Source organism: Tigriopus californicus, chromosome 2 (genome assembly GCF_007210705.1).
Source record: "Tigriopus californicus strain San Diego chromosome 2, Tcal_SD_v2.1, whole genome shotgun sequence".
In the NCBI taxonomy this organism is placed as follows: Eukaryota; Metazoa; Arthropoda; class Copepoda; order Harpacticoida; family Harpacticidae; genus Tigriopus; species Tigriopus californicus.
In genome coordinates, this window is record NC_081441.1 from 448,732 (window position 1) to 475,339 (window position 26,608).

Here is a 26,608-nt window from a genome sequence, read left to right on the forward strand (position 1 = left end):
ACCGAAAGTTCCAGCCCCTTGAAAGATAACGATAAGATGAATGTCTTGGACGATTTCTATCTCATTTAATGTTCAGCCATTCCTGTGTCAAATTTTGTATCAATCTACAGGACGGAAATAAAGTAGGGACACTTATAAACATGCCAGTAGCTTCTTAACCACTGGATAAAGACCAACCAAAATTGTGTCATAAAAAATGAACATATGGGGCATCGCAAAATTATCACTATCAGACATAGCTTTTTTGAGATATTGCGTTTTTTTATCATGGCGTTATTTTTGTCTCCTTGCCGATCGCCTCACATGATTCTTTTTGGTTACTTTGTCGTTATCGTCTGGGTTTAAGACGATATCGGTGGGTGCCCCGATTTGTGGCCAACGCCCGGTATTGGTTACAACCTCTAGTGACCTCCATGACCAGAGGCCTATAGGTTTTCAGTCAGGACATTGCGTTAAATCCAGAAGAAATGAAACTCTGTTATGAAAGAAATGGGTTGGGTCCTTCTGCAACGAGACGAACATACTGTCATTCAAATCTCAAAAACATTTAAACCGATCTTAATAATTTTTCGTGTGCAACTTCCTACGACACAACTTTGGTTGTCCTTAACCCAGAAGTTAATGGGCTAGACGCTTGTTTATGTGTATCTGCAGTTTAGTTACGACCTGTAGAATCGAACTTGAAATCAGTGTGAGCTGGAAACTAGTTGTACATGTGTTTTCAAGACTTTATATTTAGAGCTTTTTGTTCACCGCAACCGATTGTACAGAATTTCGCTTTCAAAATTGAGGACACATATCATTATCATTCTGGGCTGAGGATTGATTCGTTCCCCCAATTTCACGGCTGATCTTGGAAAAGTTGTTCCAAATTGGTCTGTGCATATGTGCATCGACATATGTATGTTTTCGGGTGGGTGTAACTTGGTCCAACAATGAAGCACTCAATGTTGTCTGGCGCTTTTACAAGCATTTGTTTTTAAGCTTCAGAGATATGTATTAACAACAACCCTTATTGTTAGGACAAAGGAAGAAGTCTGAAAGGTTGATAAGTGCGAGATTCGTCAATTCAACCCTCTCGGTCGTCTCTCGTTCCTATTCGAGAAAAAGGGGCCTCTCTCAACTATAAATGCACCTTCTCGCATCTTCCTCTGTATTTTCTCGCTTCAGGGACCCTTATTCTCGTTAGAAAATAAATGCAGTCTATGAACTTTTTGGTCATGACACAATCATTCTTTCCAAAATAAAATGAACTTGCTCATTTAGAATTCAATATACGGTGTTAGAATTAAGTTTCATCTATTGTTGGGTGCTTAATCCAAAAGTCCTCCATAACAGTGTCAAAAAGAATTCAGCAGAATTTTGCTTTTACACCTTATCACCAAAATCGCCTTAGAAAACAGAGGGCAGGAGAGCTTGCCCCCTTTAATGTTATAAGTAGGGACAACCTCTAACTGCTCCTTTAACGGAACAAGGTTTTGTGCGGCTTATTTGCTTGTTTTCTTTGTTTGTTACAGAGTCAGTAACTCAGCACGCCATCTAATGATGGGTGTCCCAATTGTGCAAATATTCCAGCTCCGTCATCGTAGCCATCATTAATTCATACCTAGCACTCGGGAATGACGGCAAGTTTGCTCATTTTAAGCTGTTCAAGCAACTATTCAGCTGTAATTTATAGATTGCAAAGAAGTCTGGTCTCGACTAGCCCCGGGATTCGAACCAGGCACAGATGATTGAAGAGCAGGGGTTCAATCTATACACTATGGTTGCTAGCCTTCGAATTTACGGTCACGGTTTATTTCAAAATTGAGATTTGAAAAAGGCCAGTTAACTTTCGAGTCCTTTCTTCCGCCGTCAAAATGAACAAAAAAAAAACTGCCAATCTTGTTCAACTTATTTCTTGAACAAAATGCGCAACACAATTGTGAGCTGTTACCTCTGGCTCAGCAGTTTTATTTGCCGCTCTATAAAATTTCAGTATAAAATTTAGCGAAAAGAAGACATGGAAAAAGTGTGTGCATATCTATGAACATGAGGGAACTGACGCGTCTCGTTCTTTTTAGAACGGATATTCGTGCTCGGGTTTCAAGAGATCCTCGCCACTGATTCCGTGGATGGAAATCTTCTTGGGACGGATCATGACCCCATGATGGGGCTTGGTTTGGAAATATCGTCGCCCTTCGATCACCCCGTCGTGCTTGCCCACGGGATTCCTTAGCTCCAGACCGGCCCAAATTCCCGGAGCGAAATCCACCCGTCCCACAAACTTGACCACTCCCATCTCCTGGAATGAACAAACATGTAATGGACAGGTTATGCGGATGCGATTGATGAATTCTAAATAATGTTGAGCCAGTCCTCTTATCGAAATTCGATGGGCATCGAGGATGTAACAAGGACCCCTGGAGTATGGACCAATAGTTGAAACTCGAGGATTGGCATTTTCTGTCTTAATCGACCAAAGTCAGTTTCCACCAGATGAGGAGGTCTCATTGTGGAGAAGAGGTTGATTGAGCTTTGATTTTGAATTCGATGGAACATCTAAATCAAACGATGTGCCCTCGCAAAGCTCGCTACATAACAGTGTGTGCCCCAAGAGGCGACCCGATAGGGAACAACTTTAATGAGAAGAAGTTTAAATGTAATATTTACTGATGTGTAGTGAACTTTGACCCCACGTAACTTAATTAGGTACTATTTTTTTTTTATCAGTAAGCACCAATTGTCTGATTCCCATTGAAACTGTGAATGCCAACTTTTGGCGTCTCTGTGTTCCCTGGTTCCAGTGGTTCTTGGTCATTTTGTAACTTGCCTTGCTGTGTGTACAAATGGCGCTCATGCCAATGGCGAGGTACTTCTTGGGACATTGCTTCTTGAACTTGGTAAACTCGAGGACGTTCACGGTCTGCCAGCCAGCCTCTTTCTTCCGATTGAAGGGCCTCTCTTCGGATCGGAGACGTGCCGATCGTCCGGAGGAACCCTCGCTGATGGCGCTCGCGGAAGGTGAGGACAGGCTCGAGCCCATTACTTGAACAGTCTGGAAACGAAAGCGAGACACATGGGGGCCAAGTAGTACTGGTATTGGTTATCGATTTGGATTTAGGTACATTGGGTGGACACACTCTCGGGGATGAGCAATCTACGTAATTTTGATTTGCAAGAAAATTGAACCCCTATTCAAGTCGGAAGAGTTTTCATCGGTTGATCTCTGCACATGATGATTCAGAACAGGTCCAAAAGAATATTGATAATATTCGACATCAATGTTCACGTTCTAGGCTACAAATTGTTTTAACATGTAGAGCACATATTCTCTTAGTGATGAGAAGCCCTATTATTCCGAAAACTCATGTCTATCCCGAGTTAAGGCGTATCCTTTTGGGAACAGAAACATCTACATACAACAACAACTATTCTCCGACAGATGGGCTGATGCCATGAAGCAATTTCATTTCTGTCACGGCCATTCTTTAATCATACAAGATACCAGCAATAATGACCATCTTCATCGTGGTTACCAATTTTACCATCCATATATAACAAGCAAAAGACACAGAAGAGTGAAGAAGGCCATTCATTGACCACAAGTAGTACAAAAACACCCAGCTCTGACGTAACTCGCCGCGTAGACACGGCCACGGGAAACCGCAAAGCTCTCATTATAAATGGATCAATTCATATTGATATTAGTCACTCAGCAGATGATGTGGAGAGGGAGGAGGGCTTTAGTCACGTACCTTGGCATTGGTGGTATTATTCTGAAGCTGTTGTGATTTCCTCAAATATGTTTTGTGAATCGAACCATCTGGCGAATCTCCATTCTCGGAACGATTCTCACTCGCCTCCGTTGGAGAGTTCGCATCGTTTTGCTCATTCTCCACGCTCAATTTTCTCAGGGGATCATTGTAAATTTTCGTGAGCTTCGCATCCGTGACAAACACGCCTGTATTGAGTGGGGCCTTGAAGTATTCTACACCTTGAACGGTTCCATTGTGCCGGCCTAGAGGCTCATCCAATTCCACACCGATCCATCTACGCATGGTGAACAAATAAATGAATGAGCGAGTAAGTATGTAGTGCATGTACTAGGTATGCATGCAGGAATGAACCACTGAATTCGGGAATGCTCCCCAAGAAGCTCAAACTGACACACACACCTATTCTCGTCGTGCATAAATTCCACTTCTCCGATGAACTTGATGGTTCCCTTGCATTCCTCAGGGACGCCAGGGGCCGTTTGGAGGTCTTTCACATTGACACGATCCCCAACGCGGATGCCGTGCTTTTCCTCAATCACCGAGAGGCACTCCGTTAGGCGAGGTTTGACGTGAGCAATGGGCACTTTTCCGTGATTGACTGGCTTCGGCGGCGATTGGATCGTTTTGTTGGCATTCGCATCCCGATAGTTCTTGCCCACCTGGAAGGAGCAGCGCACGTCATTACATCGCAAGTGAGTAAAGTAATGGCTACTCAGACTTGAGCTTCTATTATGTTCATAAAACGCCAGACAATATGTTTCAGAAATGCCAAAGACAGTCTTGAAAGGAATTAAGAGCTCCAGTTTTTTGTAGGTCTTAATTGCATCAGATCTGCAGCATGAACAAGGGTGTTCTAGGGCCGTGCTTGGATGGGAAGTAACATAATTCTAATCATCAAAAAAATGGATTGTCCGTAATGCAGTCCAATAAACGAGTTTTTTTATTTGCTTATTTTGAGCCGTTGTTTATTGCGTAGCTTTTGTTGTTAAAGGAGTTGCAAGATGATTTCGAGATAATGAAAAAGTAGGTTGACAAAAATGTCGATTTTAGTCAGCGTAGTCGAGTGGTCTGTGAAGCAGCATCAGGTATCTTGGGTTCCAATCCCGCTACTAAATACAGACCTTTGAATTTATAGTGGATGGGTTTAAAAAGCCAGATTTTGCAACTATTTTGGACGAAACTGTTAATCATTGTTCTTCAGTGTAGGAGTCAAGAGATGGGTAAACTATCACATTTCTCCACCGGTTTTCCCAGAGGCGTGTTTGAAAACGTTGAGGACTTTTTCGTGGATTTATGTTCTCAAGGTAATTCGCTTGGAGAAAAATGGGAAAACAAAAGAACCATGTTTTTTTGGGCTACCTTGCCTGCCTGATGAACCCAGTGCATATCTTGACTCATTGGACTCGAGGTTGCAATGTTTTGTAACTCTTGTCTTGGCAATCGGCTGTTAGAGCAATAATCACAACTTGCATGCATTCTTTATTTGTAAAACCATAGATGTTTCATTTGCAATATATTTTTAGATTATTTTCGATAAAACAATGCCAAGTGGAAATTTTCGTGGGTGTTTATTGGTTAACTAGTTATTGCTTTTATGTGGGTGCGAGTTCCATTGTGATCTCTTAGATTTTCCTTTATTAACATCATACTACAGTATTTTTACATGTCCCACATAGCTTATTCAACATTTTAGAAAGGTTCTCCCTCCCATGTTTTGGGTTATCTAACAGTCCTGATGTGGTAACTACAGTCCTCTTTGGACATAATTTAAGGTGCCTAAACTATGGTTTAGGCTATGTCCGTCAGATAGGACTTTTTGTGATTCAGCCTCTTGCAGCAATAGGGCCTGTTTGACCCATAGCTCCACTTATTAAGGTTTTTTTTTTTCACGCCCTCTGGGGAACCAATTCGTGCCTCTACTTGTGCATTAGATCACTCATCTACCATGAGTTACACTACAAAAGTAAAAGAAGTAATGGATAAATTTGTCAAATTAAGTTTATTAATCAATATAGCATGGGTTTACCCGACCATCTATGGGCCGCCTGATAGCCTTGAGGTCAAAAGTAAGTCTCGTTATTGCTTACCTTGGCAATTTTGTTAGCTAAGACGAACACGCCATGGTTCTTTTGGCACTTGAAGTACATGACGCCTTTCACAGACCCGTCGTTCTTTCCGTCCGGGGAATCCAAAGCCACACCAGCCCAAACTCCCGCAGAAAAATCCGTGGTTCCACAATAGCGCAGGGTTCCCAATTTTGTGCCACCAACCAAAACGCGATCACCAACCTAAGCGTGACATAGACAGATGGAAGAAAATAAGGGATTGAATGCAGTTGAGTCTTGATGTACTCGTAGTGAAGCTTGGAAAAGCGATGCAGTTATGCGTTGAAAATGTGCAACAAACCGAATGGTGGATTAAAAAGAAGGGCGCTTCCCTTCTCCGATTAGAAAACCAGAAGCATAACCACAAACACGAATTTCAAACCAACTTTTTGTGGTAAGGACTAATTTTTTAACACGATTGAAAAGAGTCATTACCCGGCTTAATTGGGGTGCTTAGGGAGGAAATGAGAGACTTGGCGTCTAGTTTGTTTTGATTATGGGGTTGACTCGACGACAGATGATTCATTTGTAAATAACATGCAATCCCCACACTAGAGACTCTTTAAAGGTCATTAGTGAATTTTTGACCACTTTAAAACAACTAATCCTCTTTAAGGTGATTAGAATGGAGTTCATCAAGATTTTTAGTACAAAACAAGTCCTAAACAAATACACCTAGTATTATACATAAACCTACTCGTAGAAATATGCATGCGATTCTATCCGATGACATCCTGCCACACCGTGCTTTCTTTTGACCCTCTTTCTAAAACATATTTTTACATCTGGAGGAGTAGATGACCTTTTCAATATTCTCTTAGAATCAAACGCTAAAAAATGCAAATTCGTTAACGAACCCAACAGGATTTTTTGTACTGGCCATTATGTCATTTGCATCATATTTCGTCTAAGCCCTACAAACGATTGTTCTTGTATTGACAGTGGCAAATGTATTTCCATTTTACCCTTGTTATTCACTTTTCAATAACACGCCCCAACAGCAAGGAAAGAAACTAACCCATAATGCCGAATGAAAGAGGTGGTTGCAATAAAGTTATTGTCAAATGAATATTGAGTCCGCTAAATCGCTTACCAATACTTTGCAAAGATGTACACAAATATGAAAACAAATATGGTTACAATTGCATAAAAAACATAAATGAAACTAGAGCCTTAATTCCCTGTTCTTCAAGTCTCGATTGAACCACATTAATTCTTAATAATCCTTACATAATTCAAAAAAAATCCTGATAAGAAACTATAACTATTCTTAAAACCCGTGGTTCCACAATACCCATGGCATTTATTTCCAAATAACACGCCTCTTGAAAAAATTGCGCTCTTCGGCTCTCGGCTGTGCTGCATCAATTATAAGAAATTATAACTATTCTTAAACCGATTCAAACTCTCGAAGGGGCGCTTGAAACGAAATTTTACCTCAATGAAAACTTGGATTGATATTGATCAAAGCATCGATCGACTTGAGGAAAGGCGTTGAAAATCGGAGGGAAGTTTTCACGTGCACGACTAAAGAGCGACTGAAGACGAATTATCGATTGCGGAGAAAAGAGAGAGAGAGAGAGGAAAATCTTCATTTGTTTAATGGACTTGACGTTCTGGATGGTGAGCAATTCACTTATTGGACTCCCACTCCATAGCGACAGATAGTGTGTACAGGCAATACCGACGCCAATGCCAAATCCGAGAAATAAATTACCGACCGAAAAAAATGCGCCCTGCCCCTTAGAAGTGCGAGAGTGTTTTCCTCCCCTCTTTCTGTAATATTTAAAGTGAAACATCTTCATTACATAATTACTTTTCCGGGATTTATGGCACCTCTGAGAAAACCGCTTTTTCTAGTCACGCATAATAAAAAAAAAGAGCAGACAAATTTGTCCACCGGCCGAAAGGACTCCATTTCACAATCAGACAGGTGCTCTAGACTCCTGATGTTTGGTGGGTTTTTGCTTCGGTTCATCCATCACAATTTTCCTCTCTGCACTCTTCAGACGAGGAGCTGCTCGTACGAGAATCTTTCTGTTTGGCGTTCATCCATCCAACGTATCCTCCTAGTTTTTGTGAACGAGCATTATTGGACATCTCTCGAAGGTCTAGCCTATAAATGGATGTACGTACAACACTTGGAGAGCTCCACTCCTCGATTTCGGTCGTATTTATTTGCCGATGGGAAGGGATCATGTATGAATAGACCGGTTTGTTTGATCTTCTTTCATCTGTTATGCACTCAATATGACGTGAGTAAGAGAGTAAGAAAAGAAATGGCTCAATTGACGAGTACCCATGAAAAGAATCTTTTACACCATCGCCCATGGTCAATATGTACTTTTAATGAAGATGTAGTAGCTGCTTTATACATTTGCCGATCATCGTACCATTTTTCATACCGGAGACTGCAATGCTTTAAAAGATCACCAAGAAGCTATTGAGCAGTCGGAAATTTGAATGTTTGGAGTTACTTCCCGCCCAAAAAAAATCAACCTCCTCCTTTTACTTAGTGGATATATTTCACGTTTAAACAAAACTATTGTCAATTGTGACACACCTACATGCAAAAACATGGAATTCGTTTGCAGGGCATTACTCTTTTTACTACGTTTAAGGGTTGCGAATAATATATTGGAACGGCAAAACTGAGGAAGACACTTCAATACTACATGATAATAATTTGATTTCTCGATCAATTCAGTCAAATTAGCCTAATCTGTTTACCTAAGAAAGACCCACCCACACCCCTGTTCCGTAGCAAACATTCAACTGTGCCCAAAACGTTATAGCGCATTTGCAGCACAGGTTTGGATCCAAAGTTTCGCTCACAGAGATATGAATGGACTTACGGAAATTAGCCAAGTTGGTCTTTTCCATCAAATTGGACCTTGACAAGTCAAGACACCCCCGTCAGTGAATCAATCGCGATATTGCCCAACAAACGTAAGTTCGAGTGCGAAGGCGGGTGCAGATCCGTAGGCAATTGGAAATCGAGCCTCTTCCAAGAGCTCATCATCGATCGAAAGATTCACATGCAGAATCGATCAAGTGGAAACCAATAATGAACTGAATGCACTGGCACCACCGAAGGACTGATGATCTGCTAAACGTCAATCGGCGTTTTCTCGTCCCTCAATCTAACCCCCTCAACCACCCTCCTCCCTCCTTCACTTTATTTTGTGGCAGATCGTCACCACTTGGCACTTTCTATACGGCTATGATTGGTAAACAAATTAAAGGTTGCAACACGAGATAGTTCGACAAGTTCGATTCGTCTTGGAAAGAAGCCCGCCATCTTCAATCGGGCGAAACGAAAAATGAATCGACATCGGACCGCCAGACCACACACTTCTCATTATTGATTGCTACGCTTGATTGTGGCCGAAAAATAAATCAGGATTCCACCTGGCTTATTGAAAAATGTACCCATGGAAAGATTTTGTATGCGTTATGCGGAATCCATTTATGGTATGTTTAGGGTATTCATTGGTCTTTCCAAACAGCTCACACATGGAAGCTTGGTTTTCCCAAAGGGAAGAAACTTTTTGGATGGTGTTACTTGATCAGGAGGTGGCCCAATGTCGTAAATATTTAAAAAGCAGAGGAGCCACCATCAACCCTCCACCCTCATTTGACGCCATTGCCCTTAACCAAAAGCAATGTTAAAGATGATAATTACTGACAATGGCCAAGCGATATGAAGCATGGCAAGCCGAGACGCCTCTGATTGCCACACTTTTCTCCCAATTCATAGTCTTCATTTCACACTTGGTAGTTCGAAATTACGCCTTTCCACTTCCTCAAGATCAAGACGACGAAGAACGATGTTTCACATCAGAATTCCCCCTCTCCGTAATTCACTGACGTCCAGATCAAGGAAAACAAAATCAACACGGGCCTTGGTAAGCATGAAATGCTGTTGGTTTTTTTTATTCTACAAGGCCGTCATTTGCGTAGCTCATAAAATTTTGATCAAAAAAGCTAGCAGATTACGGATCTTGGAACAAAGCGTCAATGAATGTTCATATCGCTCATGGATTTCTTCAAATTAATGAAAGCCTCGTAATATTGGTTACAATTTTGTAGTAGAATCAATATGGCTGATATCAAAAATACAAGGAGGCTCAAATATGGCTACGGTGATGATAAAATGAAGTTATTCCTCTTTGTCAGTTGTCTTCCATTTCCGAAATTGTTTGTCAAATAGCATGTCACAATACATCTCGTGTAAATCCACCATCGGAAACAAAATCACAACCAACTCCAAAGATGTTTTACCGGGAACATTGAAGGTATGGCAGAACAATCATATTGGGAGAGATTAAAGTTGGGTAGCGGTAAGGAAGTCCGAAAAAAAACTGACACCGTAATCCACTTGAATTTTTAATTACTGAGTGAACATGTGTTGCAAAACTCAAAAAGGTACATTTTGGTGCAATTCTGTCAGTGGACGAAAATCTTCGCTTAAAATAGAAATACTGTTTGCTTCAACAAGACGGTAAATTGAAATAAATGACATTGAATCTATGAACGTTACAGGTTGGCTAGGCATCCTGCCTTATAGTTTTGCTTCTCAGAATGACGTCAGCTGTTTGTTTTACCTTCACATCTCAAGGGGAACTGAAAATTCAAGACTTTTTAACGTCTCAGCCCCACTCATGGCATCAAAGCGATTAAGAGTTAGTGACAAATTCCAATTGAAAATTAAAAATAAAAGCATTTTTTTGTGGTCAAAGAAAAACAACAATTGTTTTTCTCTTCATCCCTTTGGTTGGTTCGAAGAACAATATCGGTCAGTGATCAAAGGATTTATCTACTATTGGAACAAAACCCTTTTAGTCGTCTTTGACGCGCATTAAAACGATGACATTGCTTTGGTTATTCTTTTTTTGGTGGAAACAATCTGTACATATGAGCTGAATATTGTGAATGTGGTAAAGGCTTGCACATCTAGTGTTGTTTGCAGTATCAAATATGGTCTGAGTTTGAAAGCTCGCATCTTCATGGTTATGGGCAGACACCCTCACAAAATAGATTCTCTAATCGGCAAAAGCCTCAATCTTTACGCAATTTAAAGCACTTGAGGGTTAGGCTAAATTGTTTTTATTTTGTTTTTTATTATGACCTTACCTTCAATCCCAATGCTGTCAGGACGGTCTTGCCCGAGACGACTTTCTCGATCTTGTTCCTGCTTATCGAACCCGCCGAGGGTTTCACGGAGTTGGGAGGCGACTTTTCTTCAGGGCTGGCTCCACGTTCGAAACCTTTGGAGAGCAATTTTTCGATCTTCTCCATCAGATCAGGCGTGTCGGGTATCAAACTGAAGTCTTCCGCTTCCGGCAGACAATCAATGGGTTTCCGAGCCAAATCGTCCTTGAGATCGGGGTCTGCGCCAAACTGAAGCAGAACACGGATAGCCTCAGCACTCAGATTTCCAGTGGCAATGTGCAAGGCTGTTCCATTCTCGTGTTCCACACAAGGACTATCCACATCCGTTCCCTATTGAGCATAACAAGGATTTCAACAGCAAGGCCATGACAGGGTACTGAACGGTGAGTTATGTTTTTTTTTCTCTTTGAAAGTTTCGTATGTTCAGGCTTTCCCCCATGACGTATTGGGTTTATTTTCGTCCGAGGGTGGTTGCGTCCCAAAATGCATAGACCCAATTTGGACCTGATCGCAAGGTACGTGGTGTCTGGAGTGGTTCCAACAAAGGAAAAAAAAACTTGCCCCCAACTCTTTCTGATGATCAAACCCTCTGGAACGGAACTCTTGACAAAGAAGTTCATCGCTTCTTCTTCCTCCTCCTCCTCCTCGTCATCCTCAAGTCTGGGATAAGGAAAAATGGGAGCCAAAAATGGTCCTAGAGCAGAAGTTTTCTGTTTACCTTGCTCTTCATGAGGAGATGGGTAATAACGGGCGCCACGTCAAAGTAAGCCGCATAGTGTAAGGCAGTCATTTGGGTCCACTTGCAGCGCAACGTTAAATCCGCTCCCATATCAATCAGCAGTTTGGCAACCTGTGAAAAGTGAGTAAGGCGTATGGAAATACAATTCATGCAATTACCAGGTTTCGTGACTTCATACATCGCTTCCAATAGCCAACAGCACGATCAAGACACAGCCCAAGTTAGTAATTAAATGTGACAAGTTCTCACACTTGGTCTGGGCCAACGAATGGATAACGATTCTAAATTAGGCGCGTCGGATCGACACTTTTTCCCCGCGATGCTTTTCACACGATTTCCACTTCACCAGCCTACTAATACTTCTACTACGATTGCTAGGAGTCTCTCTTGTCAGGCATCAATGCTTCCTCGACTCTCATCTATCTTTAATTCCTTTGGTCTTTGTCCCTTCTCAGCGGTTTTTTTTCTCTCATTCCAGCCTCCATCGAAGAGATCTGCCAATCGATCAAGTTGCTAATTCACGAGAGGGAAGTTGGGCCCATTTCCAATTCCATTCCGGGCCTCATAAATCGAGAAGAATCTTTCCCAAAATTACACGCCCCTCTGACTTTCGTCATGGTGGTTCTCAAAAAACGGATCTACGTACTGCATTCCTGGCTTTGAATGAGTAACTTATTGCCGCTGAATAAGCGCAACCAACTCCTCATTAATCAAGTATGTGATTAATGGTGCATTTTTGCAAAGGGCCTGCCTTATTGTTTTTGTTTTTTTGGCCGTGCAGTCGCTATGGTCTCGCATCATAAACTCCGTCTGCCCTTATCGGTGGACTTGAGAGACTCCGATAGATTCATTACTACCTAGGCTCTAATGAACACAAATTACAACACAATACACAAGATAGCAGGCCTCGGGCATATTGAGAATATCATTGTCTTTATTGAAAACTGGTCTTCCAGAAAGGCTTTTGATGGCGAAATCAATCTTGTCAAATGACAGACACACCCTTGATTTCGAAATGACTTTGCTCCATGAATATGGACTTGAATCAGGCCGGCCAGAGAGCATAGGTGGGTACTGGATTGTAGATATAAATTGTTTATTGATTTGCATTAGACTTACCAATATTTACATTTTTGCTACATTCAGATGAATGTTACTTTTAAGCTTATGCTCATACTTATGCTATTAAAGTTGCGAATAAATTTCACCACACACACACATGCACGAATTTTCTTTGGAGAATGCCATTAAGGAATCAAGAAGAAGTTAAAAAAATATTAGTTAAAACTTCACTCATGACTCAATTGATGTTACAGCCGCGTTATAAAATATTGAAACTATTTTTCCCGATGAATGTTATTTAGTTGAAGAGATCTTGAGATCTTAAGATCTCAAGTTAGAAGAGGTGAGGGAAACCTTTGCATTTCCACATTTTAGCCGAAAATGTTGTTTTCTCTGGTTTTGAAAGCTCCCTTGTTCACAATAGGTCATGCCATTTCAACACTCATTTCAACTCATTTCAACACTTGGAGAGTGTCCAAAATTGACAATTAATGGTCAACCATGAACTTCACCTCCATTTGGTAAAATTCCAAGGGCTATCCGTTAACCAAGTAAGCATTGAGGTGTGGGAGTTTGACGATGCCCACCTCTGCAGCAATAGGTCAAGCCTAAGTGGTTTTCGTTCAATCTTCATAGAAAACGATGGTATTCACACGTTGAGGCTGATGCATTCTACATGAACTTAATTAAGTTTGAAGTCGTCAAACCAGGGTCGAGGTAAACTAATTCGAGGGCGGGGAAAATAATGTGCCACCAGACCAAAACGGTCTTTCCAACGCAAGAGAAATGACCAAAGCCAACCATGTGCAGATTTTTCATAAAAGGTTGAAATATGCCAACTCGAATGCAAGGAAAAGATTACCCCTGTAATTTACAAACATTTTTTGCATCAAAGATGGAAGGCAGGGGCAAAGTTCAAATTATGATTCTACAACCATTATGCATTCTAAATTGCCGTCAGTTTTCAATACAACAATTGCCTGATACATGTTTTTCAATTATGCTTCACTGAAATTTCCATGTTCGTTTCGTCTTTTTTTTCAATCATCAAATTGAAAATTTCAAGTTTTCAAAAATCACCTTTGAGTTCAACAACTTAGATTAGAATTTTCAAATCCTTAGAAGCGTCAGAAAATTTGCAACAATACTCACTTCCTCTATTTGAAAAAAACCCTTTCAATTATAGCCATTTTTCTTGCCTAAAATTTATGCAACTGCCTCAATGTGTCAACAACGTGGACAACTGAGAATAAAATGCTAAACAACACCGAATGAAACCCAGCCCTTATGTAATATTGATCAAATACGGGTTCTTACCCTAGCAGCTGATTGAGCGTCTCCCACTCCATTTGCTCCAGCTTTGCAGGCATACATTAGTAAGGTCATGTCGGTCAGGCTATCTCGGTCATCAGGGTGGGCTCCTCGACGGACGGCCTCGTTAATCAGGAACTCGATACATTGTTGAACCTGCAATGTCAAACAAATGATATGCTATTGTTGGCTAATCAAGGTCCTCGAGTGTCTGGACACTAGTTATGCCATCGAATTAAATTTCAAATTCAAGGTTGCCCAAAAACGTGGAAAGTGAAAGCACCCGCCTATTCCATTCTAATGCAAAAAAATGAAGTTCGAGCAAAAAGAAACCCTGGTTTGACGCAAGAAAAACCAGGGTCACTTTTTGAGGCTTACCGAAGGGTTTCGGACATTCCACCAGCAATGTTATAGGCCATAGAAAATATAAATTGGATCCCTTGGTTAAAACCTCCCGTGATTATTAATTTGTTCATTTGATCCCCATCAGTACTAGACACACAGGCTAAGGACGAGAAATATCATTCTCTGTTATCAACCAACGTTATTTTTCTCTGCTCAAACATCTTCTTATGCTGAAATTTTCAAAATTTAACTCAATATAAGGATTTAGTCAAAGCTCAATACACGTACCAAGACATAGAATGAATGAATTTGCCCACTTCTTATGTTATTTGACTTACGAGAGGGCTCTCGATAAGAGGGATTGTTGAAAACATAATGCCATATCAAAAATGATCTTATTTGAGCCTAAAAGCGATTGGCAGCCCTCCCATCGTTGGCCACGAAAAATAATGGTCGAAAATTCAACTAAGCGCAGTCTTAAGGTCAGAACCAAAGCTACGAGCCACTTGAAGGCCAGCTAAAGGCTGAGGGGAATTGGTAAATGGAAAACTTCATACAAGAACTGCAAAACCCTCTTTGAACAGACCGGACCAAAGGTACAAATCTGGGATTGCAAGAGGCAGTCTTCGGATGGCCAAACATTAGATGGTCACCAATCTCCTTTAGACTAAATTTGGATCTTTCATGGTAAAGTGATAGGGTTTGTAATAATGCCTCCAAACGAAACTGTAGGCAACTCAATGAGATCCAGCAATTCTTTGAGGGCGGGGGAGGGATTTTCAGAGACACGAAGGGAGGCCCTTAATTTCTTTTCACCCTGTACCTAACAAGGCAGAGAATGAATGTATAAGCCCACTTCTGATGTTATTTCTTTTTACTCATTAATTTGTGCTTATCATCATGAAATAAGCTTTGAGTCAGTCGTTCAATTAAGTAGAAACTCAAAATTGGCAGTCAGAGCGATATGGAACAAGTCTCATTTAGAGACATGCGAAGTCCGCTCATTCTCACCAGATGTGTAAATTATCAACTTAAGCGTTGGCGTCCCCATGTCAATGCTTCAGGGGACAATCAATGCATCTCATGCGTCTGTTATATATGATTCATGGCGATAAAAGGACCTTACCTGTGGGACCCATTGCCGCATCACGGCAAAGACATGCGAGATCTTTGAGTCCTCGCACAACAACGAGCTCTTGCATCCCTTACAATTGGGGTCGAAGAAGGTGTTCTCCAGGGCCAGACACTCGATGCAAATGGGCGCATCTACCGACAAATGGGTCGTAGCCGTGGAACGGGTCTGCTTGGACAGACTGGGTACCGGGATGGTGGTCCATTTCTCGTTGATATGCTGGTGGTGAGCGGGCAGAGGATCGTTGTTCCAAGGAGCCGGCATAACGGGCGTTGGGGAGGACAGCACTGCGTGAGCAAAACAAGAACAGCAAATGGGGTTAATGAAGCTTATGCACTGTGAAAGAGAAACTCGAAACTGTGGCTGGAAGCGAGGTGTTCAGTGGGAGAAACACAAAGCCAACACGAGGAATTCTCCCAACCCTGAGGGCAATTTCCGTACTCACTATTCACTCCTTTGGTGAATGGGATCAGATCTAAGAAACATTGGTTTTCTTCTGGACACTCCCCATGAAATATGCGGCGCCAGTGGGAATTCTGTTCGGAGGGAGGCCCATTCAACACTAAGGTGCTGGCCTGAGTAAGGAAAAAAGTGCTCAAATGCCGGAGATATGCTTTTATATTGCATGCAACATGGTAGAATGCAGAAGTTGGATTGTCCAAACGGAAGAAGCGTTGAGCATGTTATCTATTCTTATTTGTTGTGGACTCAGTTCCCAGACGTGGCTGGAATTTCTGCCGTCTGAAGAGCACACTGCATGCACTCCTCCTGATCTCCAGATACAGTATATTGTATTGTAGTGTTGGAGATACGATCAAGAATGATCTGAGAAAAATCTCGATTATGGGCCCTTGTGGTGCGAGAAAGGAAACAATACAAACTACATACGTACGTACAATTCCCGGTTTACGAGAGCTTAGGCCAGCCCTAAATTTTTTTGGGACTTTGGTATGACTTGTGTGATACGCAACGAATACCAACTATGGTCTGTATCTAGGGACTCTTTAGCAAGAAATGAATTGCGTTCACAATCTACTTTGAATGAATTGTCCAAAACTTGTCAAGGAACGACCAAATTTCTGGCAGTATGTGTTGTCGCTCGACAATATTTTCTCTCGGTAAAACCGTGAGAATCTCTCCCACCCACCAAAAACTACCAAAGACAACCGAAAACAACCATTGACTCCCAAGTCTCCAACTCTTGACATTACTTTCCTGAGGGCTTGGACCGATCGCGCCCTTCTTCCGTCTTGGTTTGAGGAGCTTGCAAACAACAACGAATATAAGATATTCACATATTCACACCAGGGGTTCCAGAGAAACACTTGGATCGACCTCAGAAGGAACTTTCAAATGTTCCTGAGGAAGGCAATGGATGAGTCAGAAAGGTCGTACCTGTGAAATGAGCAATGCCTCAAGTCGCACTGACGAAAGGACAATTGGCCAGAGAAGGATTCCGGTGAAAACACTTTCCACATGCAAAGTGTTCCCACATGCACTCACACACTCACTCACTCACCGCCCAATTTGGCCGAATTAAGGCGGATGAAATTGCTTGCACACCCAGCGGTTTTCAATTAATTCGACAATACTTTGTTTGTGTTCAAGATCAAATGGTGATGGTAGTGTTCAAATTGTCAGCTGAGTCACTACTACTTAGATTTCTTCTACCTTTCCGAGGCATGTGCAGCAAAAAAAAGATGTGGAAAAGCGTGTGCGTGTGCATGGAGGGGATGTGCACCAACTGCTACCATGTGAGCGCACTGTACCCCTCTAGTACATGTGTGCTACTACGCATGTATGTGTGTACGTATGTGAGTGTGTATCATGTTGACTGGAGGAAGCCTGCAACTCGGTGGCATGCTCTGCAGCATCCGTTCAGAACGGTTTCTCTTCGCTTTTCATCATAGGTTGCTCTTACCTGGGAGCCTTGGAGAGCTGGGAGCTGCTCTACTATAGTGGTATCTCATAGAGCATATATACACACACACACTGCCGGATCGATCAGGTCCATGGTCCGTACGTGTCCGAACTCTAAAGGGCTCTCCACCGTGTCATGCCTCTTCTTGAGGCGCTTCATTTCCCTTTAAAAGGTTGTTATGGGACAATGGACAACGAGGGACGAGACTCCTGCGATGAGTGAGCAACGTCGTTGGTGGCTTGACGTTGTTTTATAGCTTTGGTGATGGCCAAGGAAATGAACACTTCCGCTCATTATTAGGTTTGGCAGAGTCGTTCAACCACGAGGAATGTGGACTCTGAATCGTTGATCAGAAGCCTCTTCATCTGAAAGTTGCTCATCAAAAAAAGCAGGAATTATGACCAGTTCAAGAAAGAAAACCCGAAATTTGACTAGTTCGTTTCGAGCGTTTCCTCTCAATTGAGTGAAATGACCCTCCATGTAAGGAAGACCACGCGAATAAACCATCCTCACCTGGGTGATGGTTCAAGGGCAAATTACCTTGAGTGATACCGTAGGGAATGGGCTTTCGCTTAATATTAATCAAGCTGCTTTTTCGATTACCTGAAACGCGTTCTAGGCTTCATTCCAAATCTTCGAAGTGATAGGGGCAAATATAATAAATTTTTTGCAAGCAAAACGGCAGTAGACTCCGACAAGAAATGTTGCTCGTATACCGAGCAGTAATTCGAAAGGGTTGCACTCACCAGTTTTCTTCTCAATGCCTCGGTTCAGCTCTTTCGCACATCTGAACCGTCACACTTTTACATTTCTGCTCGGTGTGAAAACAACACGTTTTCAAACCGGCAAAAAATAGAGGGATGGCCATTCCTTTCGGGAGTGTCAATTTTAAGTAACTGCTACTTACTGATGGAACAAATAAATAGGTATAGGTTAAATCACCAGGTCTTGGTGAAAACAAGCTTAGGCTTACCCAGAACCTGGGGAATCGCATGCTCATGAAATTGTTGATACATTAAGATGTTAACCCAAAGGTTAGATGCCGACAATATCCAATCATGATCAAAGTGTTCCTGAAATAAATCTATCATCTAAATAATCGCAGTAGGTTACGACTGGGTTTATAATTTATCAACTTACATTTTCCTTGACCAATGCCTAGGGAGAGGCAAATTGTGAAAAAAAACGAATTTTTGTAAATAAAGCCCATCTTTTTACACTGTTCGCCTTGATTTGCACCTTTACATCTTTATTTTGCATATTTGGCTTAAGACTGTATTTTGGTTCAAATTAACGCTTTCTTAGCGTTAGAATTCGTTACAAAGTTTTAAATCAAAGGGTTCAGCCTCAGCTACTTTAATTACAAGGCAATGTGATTAACTTTTTTTTACTAATTTCAACCATTTGCCGTTAAAAACCACAAATGTCAGTAGAATATCCTTTTCAGTAAGCAACTTATGCCATTGAAAACCAAAACCAAAAGAACTTTTGGTGCATCGCTTCTTAGACGAATTCAGGTGATCCTTTTCTTACAATATCAATCAAAAGTGTGCAGACTTGGGCTCGTACGTAAAAAGTGCCATTTCTTTCTTTTATATCCTGTTCCCTCCTTTTAGTTGGGAATTTGATTTCACTCTCAAGTTACTCAAATTCATTACTTTGCAACTCTATTGTCAATTCTAACCGCTGTAAAGGTGTATTTATGAACCGTGATATATGCAAATTATTGGCTCCGAATTTCTCTTGTTAAAAAATCATAATGAAAATATTTTTTATTGCGACTCTCGGTCATGTCGTTGTGTGAAATATACAAGTCTATGAACCTACCCATAAATCTTCTGTTCGGCTTAAGACCCTCTAACCTAGCTTAAGTGCTATCCGTGAATTGGCCGATTTATCCCAACGACCTTCAGCCATGATATATTTGACTAAAAAACTTGGATGACACGAGTCGCCAAGAAATAATGAAGTCCTCGCTTGATAAACAGCTTGCCCACAGTCCCTTTCATGATGAAATGTAAAAAAGACCAGATCATCCACGGCTGATATGGAGCTTTTTCGTTGGATACCTTGCACGCCCCTGTCAATGAAAGGTCGGCCTCATCCCCTCGTTATAAGTGATTAAACAAAAACATTTTACTTGCAGAAGTGCAAAAACATTCATCATCTTTGATGGTATGTATCCATAGCGAGTGCAAATCGTGCTACCGTGTTTAACCCTTTGTCTAGGAAGCAATTTCAAATACGATCAACACAAAGGATTGCGATTCCAGGAATGACATACAGTCGGTGTAACAAAAATGTACAACAGTGTGGGGTTAAACAAGTTGGCGATATAGTACACAATTGCCAATGACTTTGAAAGTCAAAGAGCTGAACCATCCCTAAAGTTAGGGTAATTAAGGGGATGATGAAAAATGAAAAATGAGACCCTCCCTAAGTAATATAAACATGAATTTCCATTGCCAGAGAGAATCTGTTTTACCATTGGATGATGCTGAATGGTGGTTTTTAACAATAGTAGAGATGGTGAATCTCTGGTACGATGTTATTCCCCTGATTTAGTAATGGAATCAGATGCAATCTAATAGACAGAAATTTAAAAATAGATGGTACACCGTTTATTTGAACTTGGAAACAAGGGTCAAACTTGACCTTTTATGTGATCATATTTGCCTTTAGGTCTCATCGAAAGAAATCGAACTTCATTCGATGCAATCGCTTTGTGATGCAAGCAATAGTCCGTCCAAATAGAACACCTTCCTTTGAAAGAATCTGGGAAATATCGGTCGGACCTCTAAAAGTTCATTTTTACAACTTCACCAAATCAAAGACTGCATAACTGGTTCATAAAGTATGGTTACGTTGCAATGCTTGGGAAGAGTCTGATACATGATGCATAGGAAAAAAAGCTACCATGGTTTGACAATGGGCAAAAGATAAATGACAGTTCATTATGATAACATCAAAGTGGACAACACGATCAAGATCAATGCAAAACAAGTGTTGGCTGAGATGGCGTTTTCCCCTCAAGTTTAGTCTGCTTTCGCTTTTTAAGTTGTAATAACTGTAATAACATGTCTATGAACTTACCAAAGAGAATTGAAAGTGTGCAATGGTTAACTGGCTCAAGTATCCAAAATCCATTTCCTTGGGACCAAATTCATTAGTAGAACCTGACTGAAATGACAAGCACACCAAGTCAGCCCATTAGAGTTCGGCCCACCATAACGCAACCAACAACCTAAATACTGTTTCTCCCTCAAAAAACAAACGTGGCTAAACCCTCCATCGTGGTATGGTTGGTTTCGACAAACATGACGTAACATGACGTAACAATGCATCATCTTAAACCCTCTTGCTTCAGCGTCGGTAGGTTTTATGAGGGCAATATAATTTGTTAGACTCCTCTCTCTTTGTTTGGGGTCGAGGATTTGGGTACATGCTTATTTGCAAATTTCATACACCTTGCAATGGAACTGGAACTTTTGCATATATTTTCACAAGGCCTTGGCAATAATATTAACAACATCAATGCATAATCGGTGATTTTCGTACGGGCTTGCTTATTCAAACGAACCATTCCGCAGAGAGCAATCACTAATAATGCTTTGGTTTGGCTCCTCGTAAACAACCGGGATTCAACCCCAGATCTCTCCGAATGTCCAAGCATTGGCCAACCTTCGGAAACCGACAAGCCGGTTTCTTCGGTTTGGAGCAGCTCTGGCGCTCACAAACCCGCCATGAGCAAGTGCCCACAATGCGGAGGGATTTCACTCGTCTGCCATGGGGAATGGCCCGAGGATGGTGAAAGGAAAACACCTTGCCGGACACCATACAATTGGGTTTCGAGAAGAATTCAATAACACACTTGTCTTGGAATGCAAAGGTCACGTTAGACAAGGCTAGGTACACTAGGAGGATTGGAAACCATAGCATTTTGCCACTTTCACAAGGTCACATGGGAGGAGCGAGAGTGATCTGATTATGGGCACTGGACGGTGACTAATGAATTATGGTCCGGTAGTCATGTGGATATTTAGGGGTACTCTCCATGAGGCGAAAAGGGCGCCAGCCACTTGATGGGCCCTCTTCCAAAGGAGGCCAGAGTATGAGTGTATGAGTGTATATGTTGAATGTGCGTGTGTTCAACGTCTGTGACTACGTAATAAGATCACAAAAAAGGTGCTCGCTCCGCCGAGCGTTTTGGCGTCTCCGTTTCTTCGTTAAACTTGAATTGCACAGAAGGGCCTGTCGCTCGGGATGGATTTTAGGCCGACTCTTCTCGAATGGAGCAAGATGGTATCGTCTGGTGGTCATGTTTATCCCTAACACAATCTCGACTAATCATTCCTGGAAACATGGGATGACTTGAGGGGCATTATACGCTTGAAACCGGGATGGACTGAACCTCTGGTCTTCCCCAAGGAGTCTGTCATTTTGGAATGTCAACCACTCGGTCAAAGGAGAATCATCTTTCTGATCAATAGTGCAAGTCATTTTGGGGGAAACTTGGGTCGTTGTCAGTTTCAAGTTTTGCTTCAATGGTTCTTCAATGGAACAACAGGCGCGACGTTTTCGATAAAAACAACCAATCGAAATATTGATTGAGTTGGATCATATCGCTCCAACACATGTATAAAACCAATAGACCCCTGAAATGTGGACGGTGAAGCAAGAGGTCGAGTTATGACATTTCGAAATCGAGACAACGAGACAACGCATTGTGCTCTTCTTCAAATCAGATTGTTCAAGCTGTTTATAGGTCGTTAGGATTATGTTTATTAGCTTTCAGCCCAAGTAAATGACTGAGGCAAAAGTTATGCCCCCTCAAATAACACTAATGTAATTCTTCTCAAACTTAACGAGCTAGTCCTCTATTGTTAATTGACTACAAGAAGAGGAGTATTTGATTTATTTTGTGCCTGGTTTTTGTACTGCACTCTTCATTCCGTTGTTCGACCAGGCTGAAAATGAAACATATCTTTATTCCAACCCTCGGTCATGCTATTGCATAAATTACATAAAGTGAATATAATATAATGTGCAGTTATAGTTAAAGAAATAATGACAAAATGTAGAAATGTAATCATAGTTAAGATGGCAAAAGTTGGTTCAATGGGAGAGGCAAAGTTGAATAGGGAATAAGCACACCGTTCATATAAAGGCAGGCTATGGTAGATGACGAAAGTCTTAATCATGGCAAAGGTTCCATATTCTTCACTTTGCGAGATGTCTTTTCCTGCACATGAATAACTATTGTTATATGTATTTTGTAACTTTTTGTAAAATCGTTCCAATCTCGTGGTAAAAATGCATTTTCGAGTTTTGATGGAAATAGCCCAATACATCTTAGATTTTTTTCTAGCAAACAAGACCATATGAAACAACTTTGATTTTATGTTTTTATGGATTTCTAGCTCATGTAGAAATATTGCATGCCTAAAACATTTGAAATATTGAATAATTCATGGCCCTATTTCATTCAACTTTGAAACACTTTCAAATAACACTTTAATCCAAATTACCTCATGATTAATTTCACAAATACTAAAATATATGGGAATTAATAGTTCTGCTTTCATTCGTTGTGGCTCCAAAATGCCCAGGTTATATCTAAACTCAAATTCCTAGATAATTGATATAGGTTGTCAATGTTACAAAAATTTAAGGTTATTTTTCCCTTTTTTTTGCTCCATCTGAAAAAAAAGCACAAAATATGATTTCATATCACTTAAAACACACAAAGCATGTAAATTTTTGAACACACAATATTAAAAGTGGTACTATTTACGCGCTCACTCGAATTATGAATCAGAGAGGATACACAAGAGGCAGTTTAGTGATTTGGGCGTTTTCTCAAAGTTGAAATCGATAAATAAAGTACATTTTTAGAAACCTTGGCTTGGGTTTGTATGACGAAACGGAAAAAGGAGACCTAAATCCCTGCCCAAGGCTGGTCAAATGTCTTATCGTATCGTATGTAATTTCCACTCAGACACGCATAAAACTTCGTTTTGTATTGCAAAGAAATGAGTTCAGCGCCCCATTGGCTGGAATTTAGAACCTTTGATTCCGTCTCAAAACAACTCGTTCACAGTTGTCCCAGATCTTATCGTATCTTATCGCATTATGGTATTAGTTACTCTTGAGGCACCTTTGAACATACTTTTTATGTTTTCAATCGATTATCGAGCCTCTTGTGAGACATTCTGCCATGAAAGTGCATAATTTAGTCACCATGTTGGTGAAAAATAGATGATGGTTGTCTTCAAATCCACCCATTTTGTAATTGTTGAATCATTAAATGCTACTATGCGAGTGGCGTTTCTTTTTTATTGACCTACATCGGCTTTGAAAACTGTGGATCTTTTATGTAGTAGCTGACTGATGAGTAAGGTTCTCAAAATTATGCATAAAAAAGGACCTCAATATGCAAATAAAGATGCGAAAAAGCAAGCCCAGGATGCAAATAAGGATGCAAATGGGCCTCAAAGATGCTTTACATTGTTATGGTATACCATGATTTGTTAAGCTGGACACATATTTTCTAATAACATGCCCTGATTCCAGTGGATCAGTATCTGAACAGTAATCCAAGACATAACAATCACAGGTGTTGACATTTTCCAGTGTGTCGTTGTCCTAGGAAAGAGATGGCAGGCGGGACCCTGAATTGTCAAGTGCAGACGTACGTCAAGGGGCGCCAATTTCTCATCAAAATGACGAAAACAAAAATTTGTGGCCCAAACAAAATCAGCCAAAAAAAGCCTAAAATGCATAAAAATGTGAAAAAGTACCAAAGATGCAAATAAAGGTTCAGGATCCAAAAATATGTAATGATGGGCCCAGGATGCAAATAAATGTTATTTGCGTATGTTTGAGAACATTACTGATGAGTCTTCACAAGGGCCTGCGAATTTTGCAGAAACTTGCATATCTGAGAATTTTCTGCAAATTTTGCAACTTAAACAGCAACATTTAACATTTTTCTGCCATTTAATATGCAATTTCAGCCTTTTCAGCACAAACATATGAATGTATCTGCAATTTGAGATTTTTAAGGTGTATTTTTGTCAATTTTGGGGAGAAAATTGTGAGAATTGAAGTCTTCCTTATTTTTTTTCTAGAGTTTTGTTTGAAATGAAAGTACATAATAGATTACAGATATGTTAACAACCGCCTGCATACATATTTCATCTATCCATTTTGAACAGCTCTATCTCTATTATCGTGGCAATTTTTGGAGATACACTATATTAAAGGTTGGGACTCACTGGATTTGTGCAGCATATATCTTTTAAAAAATCTGTCACATCTTAACATAGATGGATAGATAGATTTATTTCAGGAACACTTTGATCATGATTGGATAATGTCGGCATCTAATCTTTGAGTTAGCATCTTAATATATCAACAATTTCATAACCATGTAATTCCTCAGGTTCTGGGTAAGCCAAAGCTTGTTTTCACCAGGACCTGGGCAAATTAAAGAAGACATGACATAGATAGTCCATATTGTTAGAGAGGCCAAGCTGCAACAGAATAATAACCTGAGTTGGAAAAAATACAAAATGAAATTGAAAGACAAGAAGGAACTCATATTGGTTCAAATTATGAAGAAAAGAAGGGACCAAGAAAAAGATATAGAAAGAAAAACATGAAAAACAGAGTCAAAAATCTATTTCAACTTCCACTTTGTTATGTTTACTAGAAAATGCGAAACGTCTTCAGGAATGGGAGGAAAATTAATAAGTTTAGAATTTAATTTGGTGCATGGAGTGTTTTGAATGAGATCGAGTGGCGGATAATCGTAATTACAGAGAAAAACATGTTTCCATAGAGCATCAAAAAATGGCTGGGAGATGGACGGTTTATTTGGTAAGAATTGGCCTGCTACCATTTTAAGAACCTTGAAAACAGTGTAACCTTATCTCTAACATGTAATGGAGCATAATCTCAAAAACAAAATTGTTTTGGGATAGTTTCATTGTGACATTATCAAAATGCTGTTGCTGAACACAGTATCTTTTTTTATCCTTCAATAAAGATATAGGTACAATATGCTGGTTTAGCCGATGGGTCTGAGGGGCAGCGTGAACAATGCAAGAATCCTCTCCCCAGCCAGGTTTGTTTGTTTGTTAAAAAGTCAGGTGGCAGCTCTTTCGCTTGGCCTGCTATCTGACAATGGGTGTCCCAATCGAGAAATATTCCGGCTCTGTCGTCACAACCATCATTGATTCTTACCTCACCTTCAGGAATGACCACAGTTTTGCCCATTTAAGCTGTCCAAGTAGCAAATTATGCTGTAATATATAAAATACTGCAAGGAAGCTTGATTTCCAAATTGGAGAGCAGATGCTCAATCAATACGGTACCACAGCTAGCCTCCTCTCTCCAGGTGTAGTAGGTTTGAATTTTTGTGCTGAGATTTACTACGACAGAAATTTACTTTTCATTCACTATTACTTGATTTGGAGGGCAAAAATAGCCTTTACAGCCCTCCATCCAGCCCTCCACATGCCTATGTTTTGACAAGATTTTTTTTCAAACTTTTGTGCAGATTCAGTTGTCTTGGCTGGCGCTACTCATCGCTCATCACCATTTTTTTGGAGATCACTGGAATACTTTACAGTACAATGAAGGGAGTAGCAAAACAATTTGCAACTCAAAATACTGGTCAAAAAAGTTTTCTACGGTTTCGCAAAAACTGTTGTAAAATTTAGGAAGAACTTAAGATCCACAAAATTAAGTGTAAAAACAACTTTTTCAGGCTTTGAATTACTTTATATGTTTGTCAATGAGTGAAAATGTGGCAGTTTGAAGTATTGTAATGTTAGATGAACTATTTATTTCAATGATAAAGGACTTGGGACTGTAATCTAATCCCTTAAAAAAGAGCTATTAAGCCCCAAAAGTTTCAAGTGAGACATTAAATAAAGATGACGAGTCTTGGCTACTCAATCTAAAAGGCAGAGTTGAACGATCCAATTTTTTTAAATATATCAAAGTCGAGATGAGATACCACCTTTGAAATGAAAGACAGGTGCCGACTTCTAT

At 40.5% G+C, this 26,608-nt stretch overlaps 1 protein-coding gene across 3 annotated transcripts; it reads right to left on the minus strand.

The window, feature by feature from the left end:
• Positions 1-1,922: 1,922 nt before the first annotated feature.
• LOC131893158 (CAP-Gly domain-containing linker protein 4-like) lies at positions 1,923-18,170 on the minus strand. 3 transcript variants are annotated; one of them, XM_059243110.1, is made up of 12 exons: positions 17,023-17,394; positions 16,839-16,890; positions 16,073-16,202; positions 15,622-15,914; positions 14,157-14,306; positions 11,757-11,888; positions 11,000-11,368; positions 5,846-6,046; positions 4,158-4,417; positions 3,738-4,032; positions 2,813-3,037; positions 1,923-2,284 (listed from the first exon to the last, which is right to left on the minus strand). In XM_059243110.1, exons 1-12 carry the CDS (start codon positions 17,103-17,105, stop codon positions 2,060-2,062), a joined length of 2,415 nt encoding a protein of 804 aa, XP_059099093.1. In that variant the 5' UTR covers positions 17,106-17,394; the 3' UTR covers positions 1,923-2,059. The 3 variants fall into 3 exon arrangements, with proteins under 3 accessions (XP_059099093.1, XP_059099094.1, XP_059099095.1); XM_059243111.1 differs by lacking the exons at positions 16,073-16,202; positions 16,839-16,890; positions 17,023-17,394 and adding an exon at positions 17,549-18,170; XM_059243112.1 differs by lacking the exons at positions 16,073-16,202; positions 16,839-16,890 and having other exon boundaries at positions 17,023-17,389.
• Between the last annotated feature and the right edge of the window lie 8,438 nt (positions 18,171-26,608).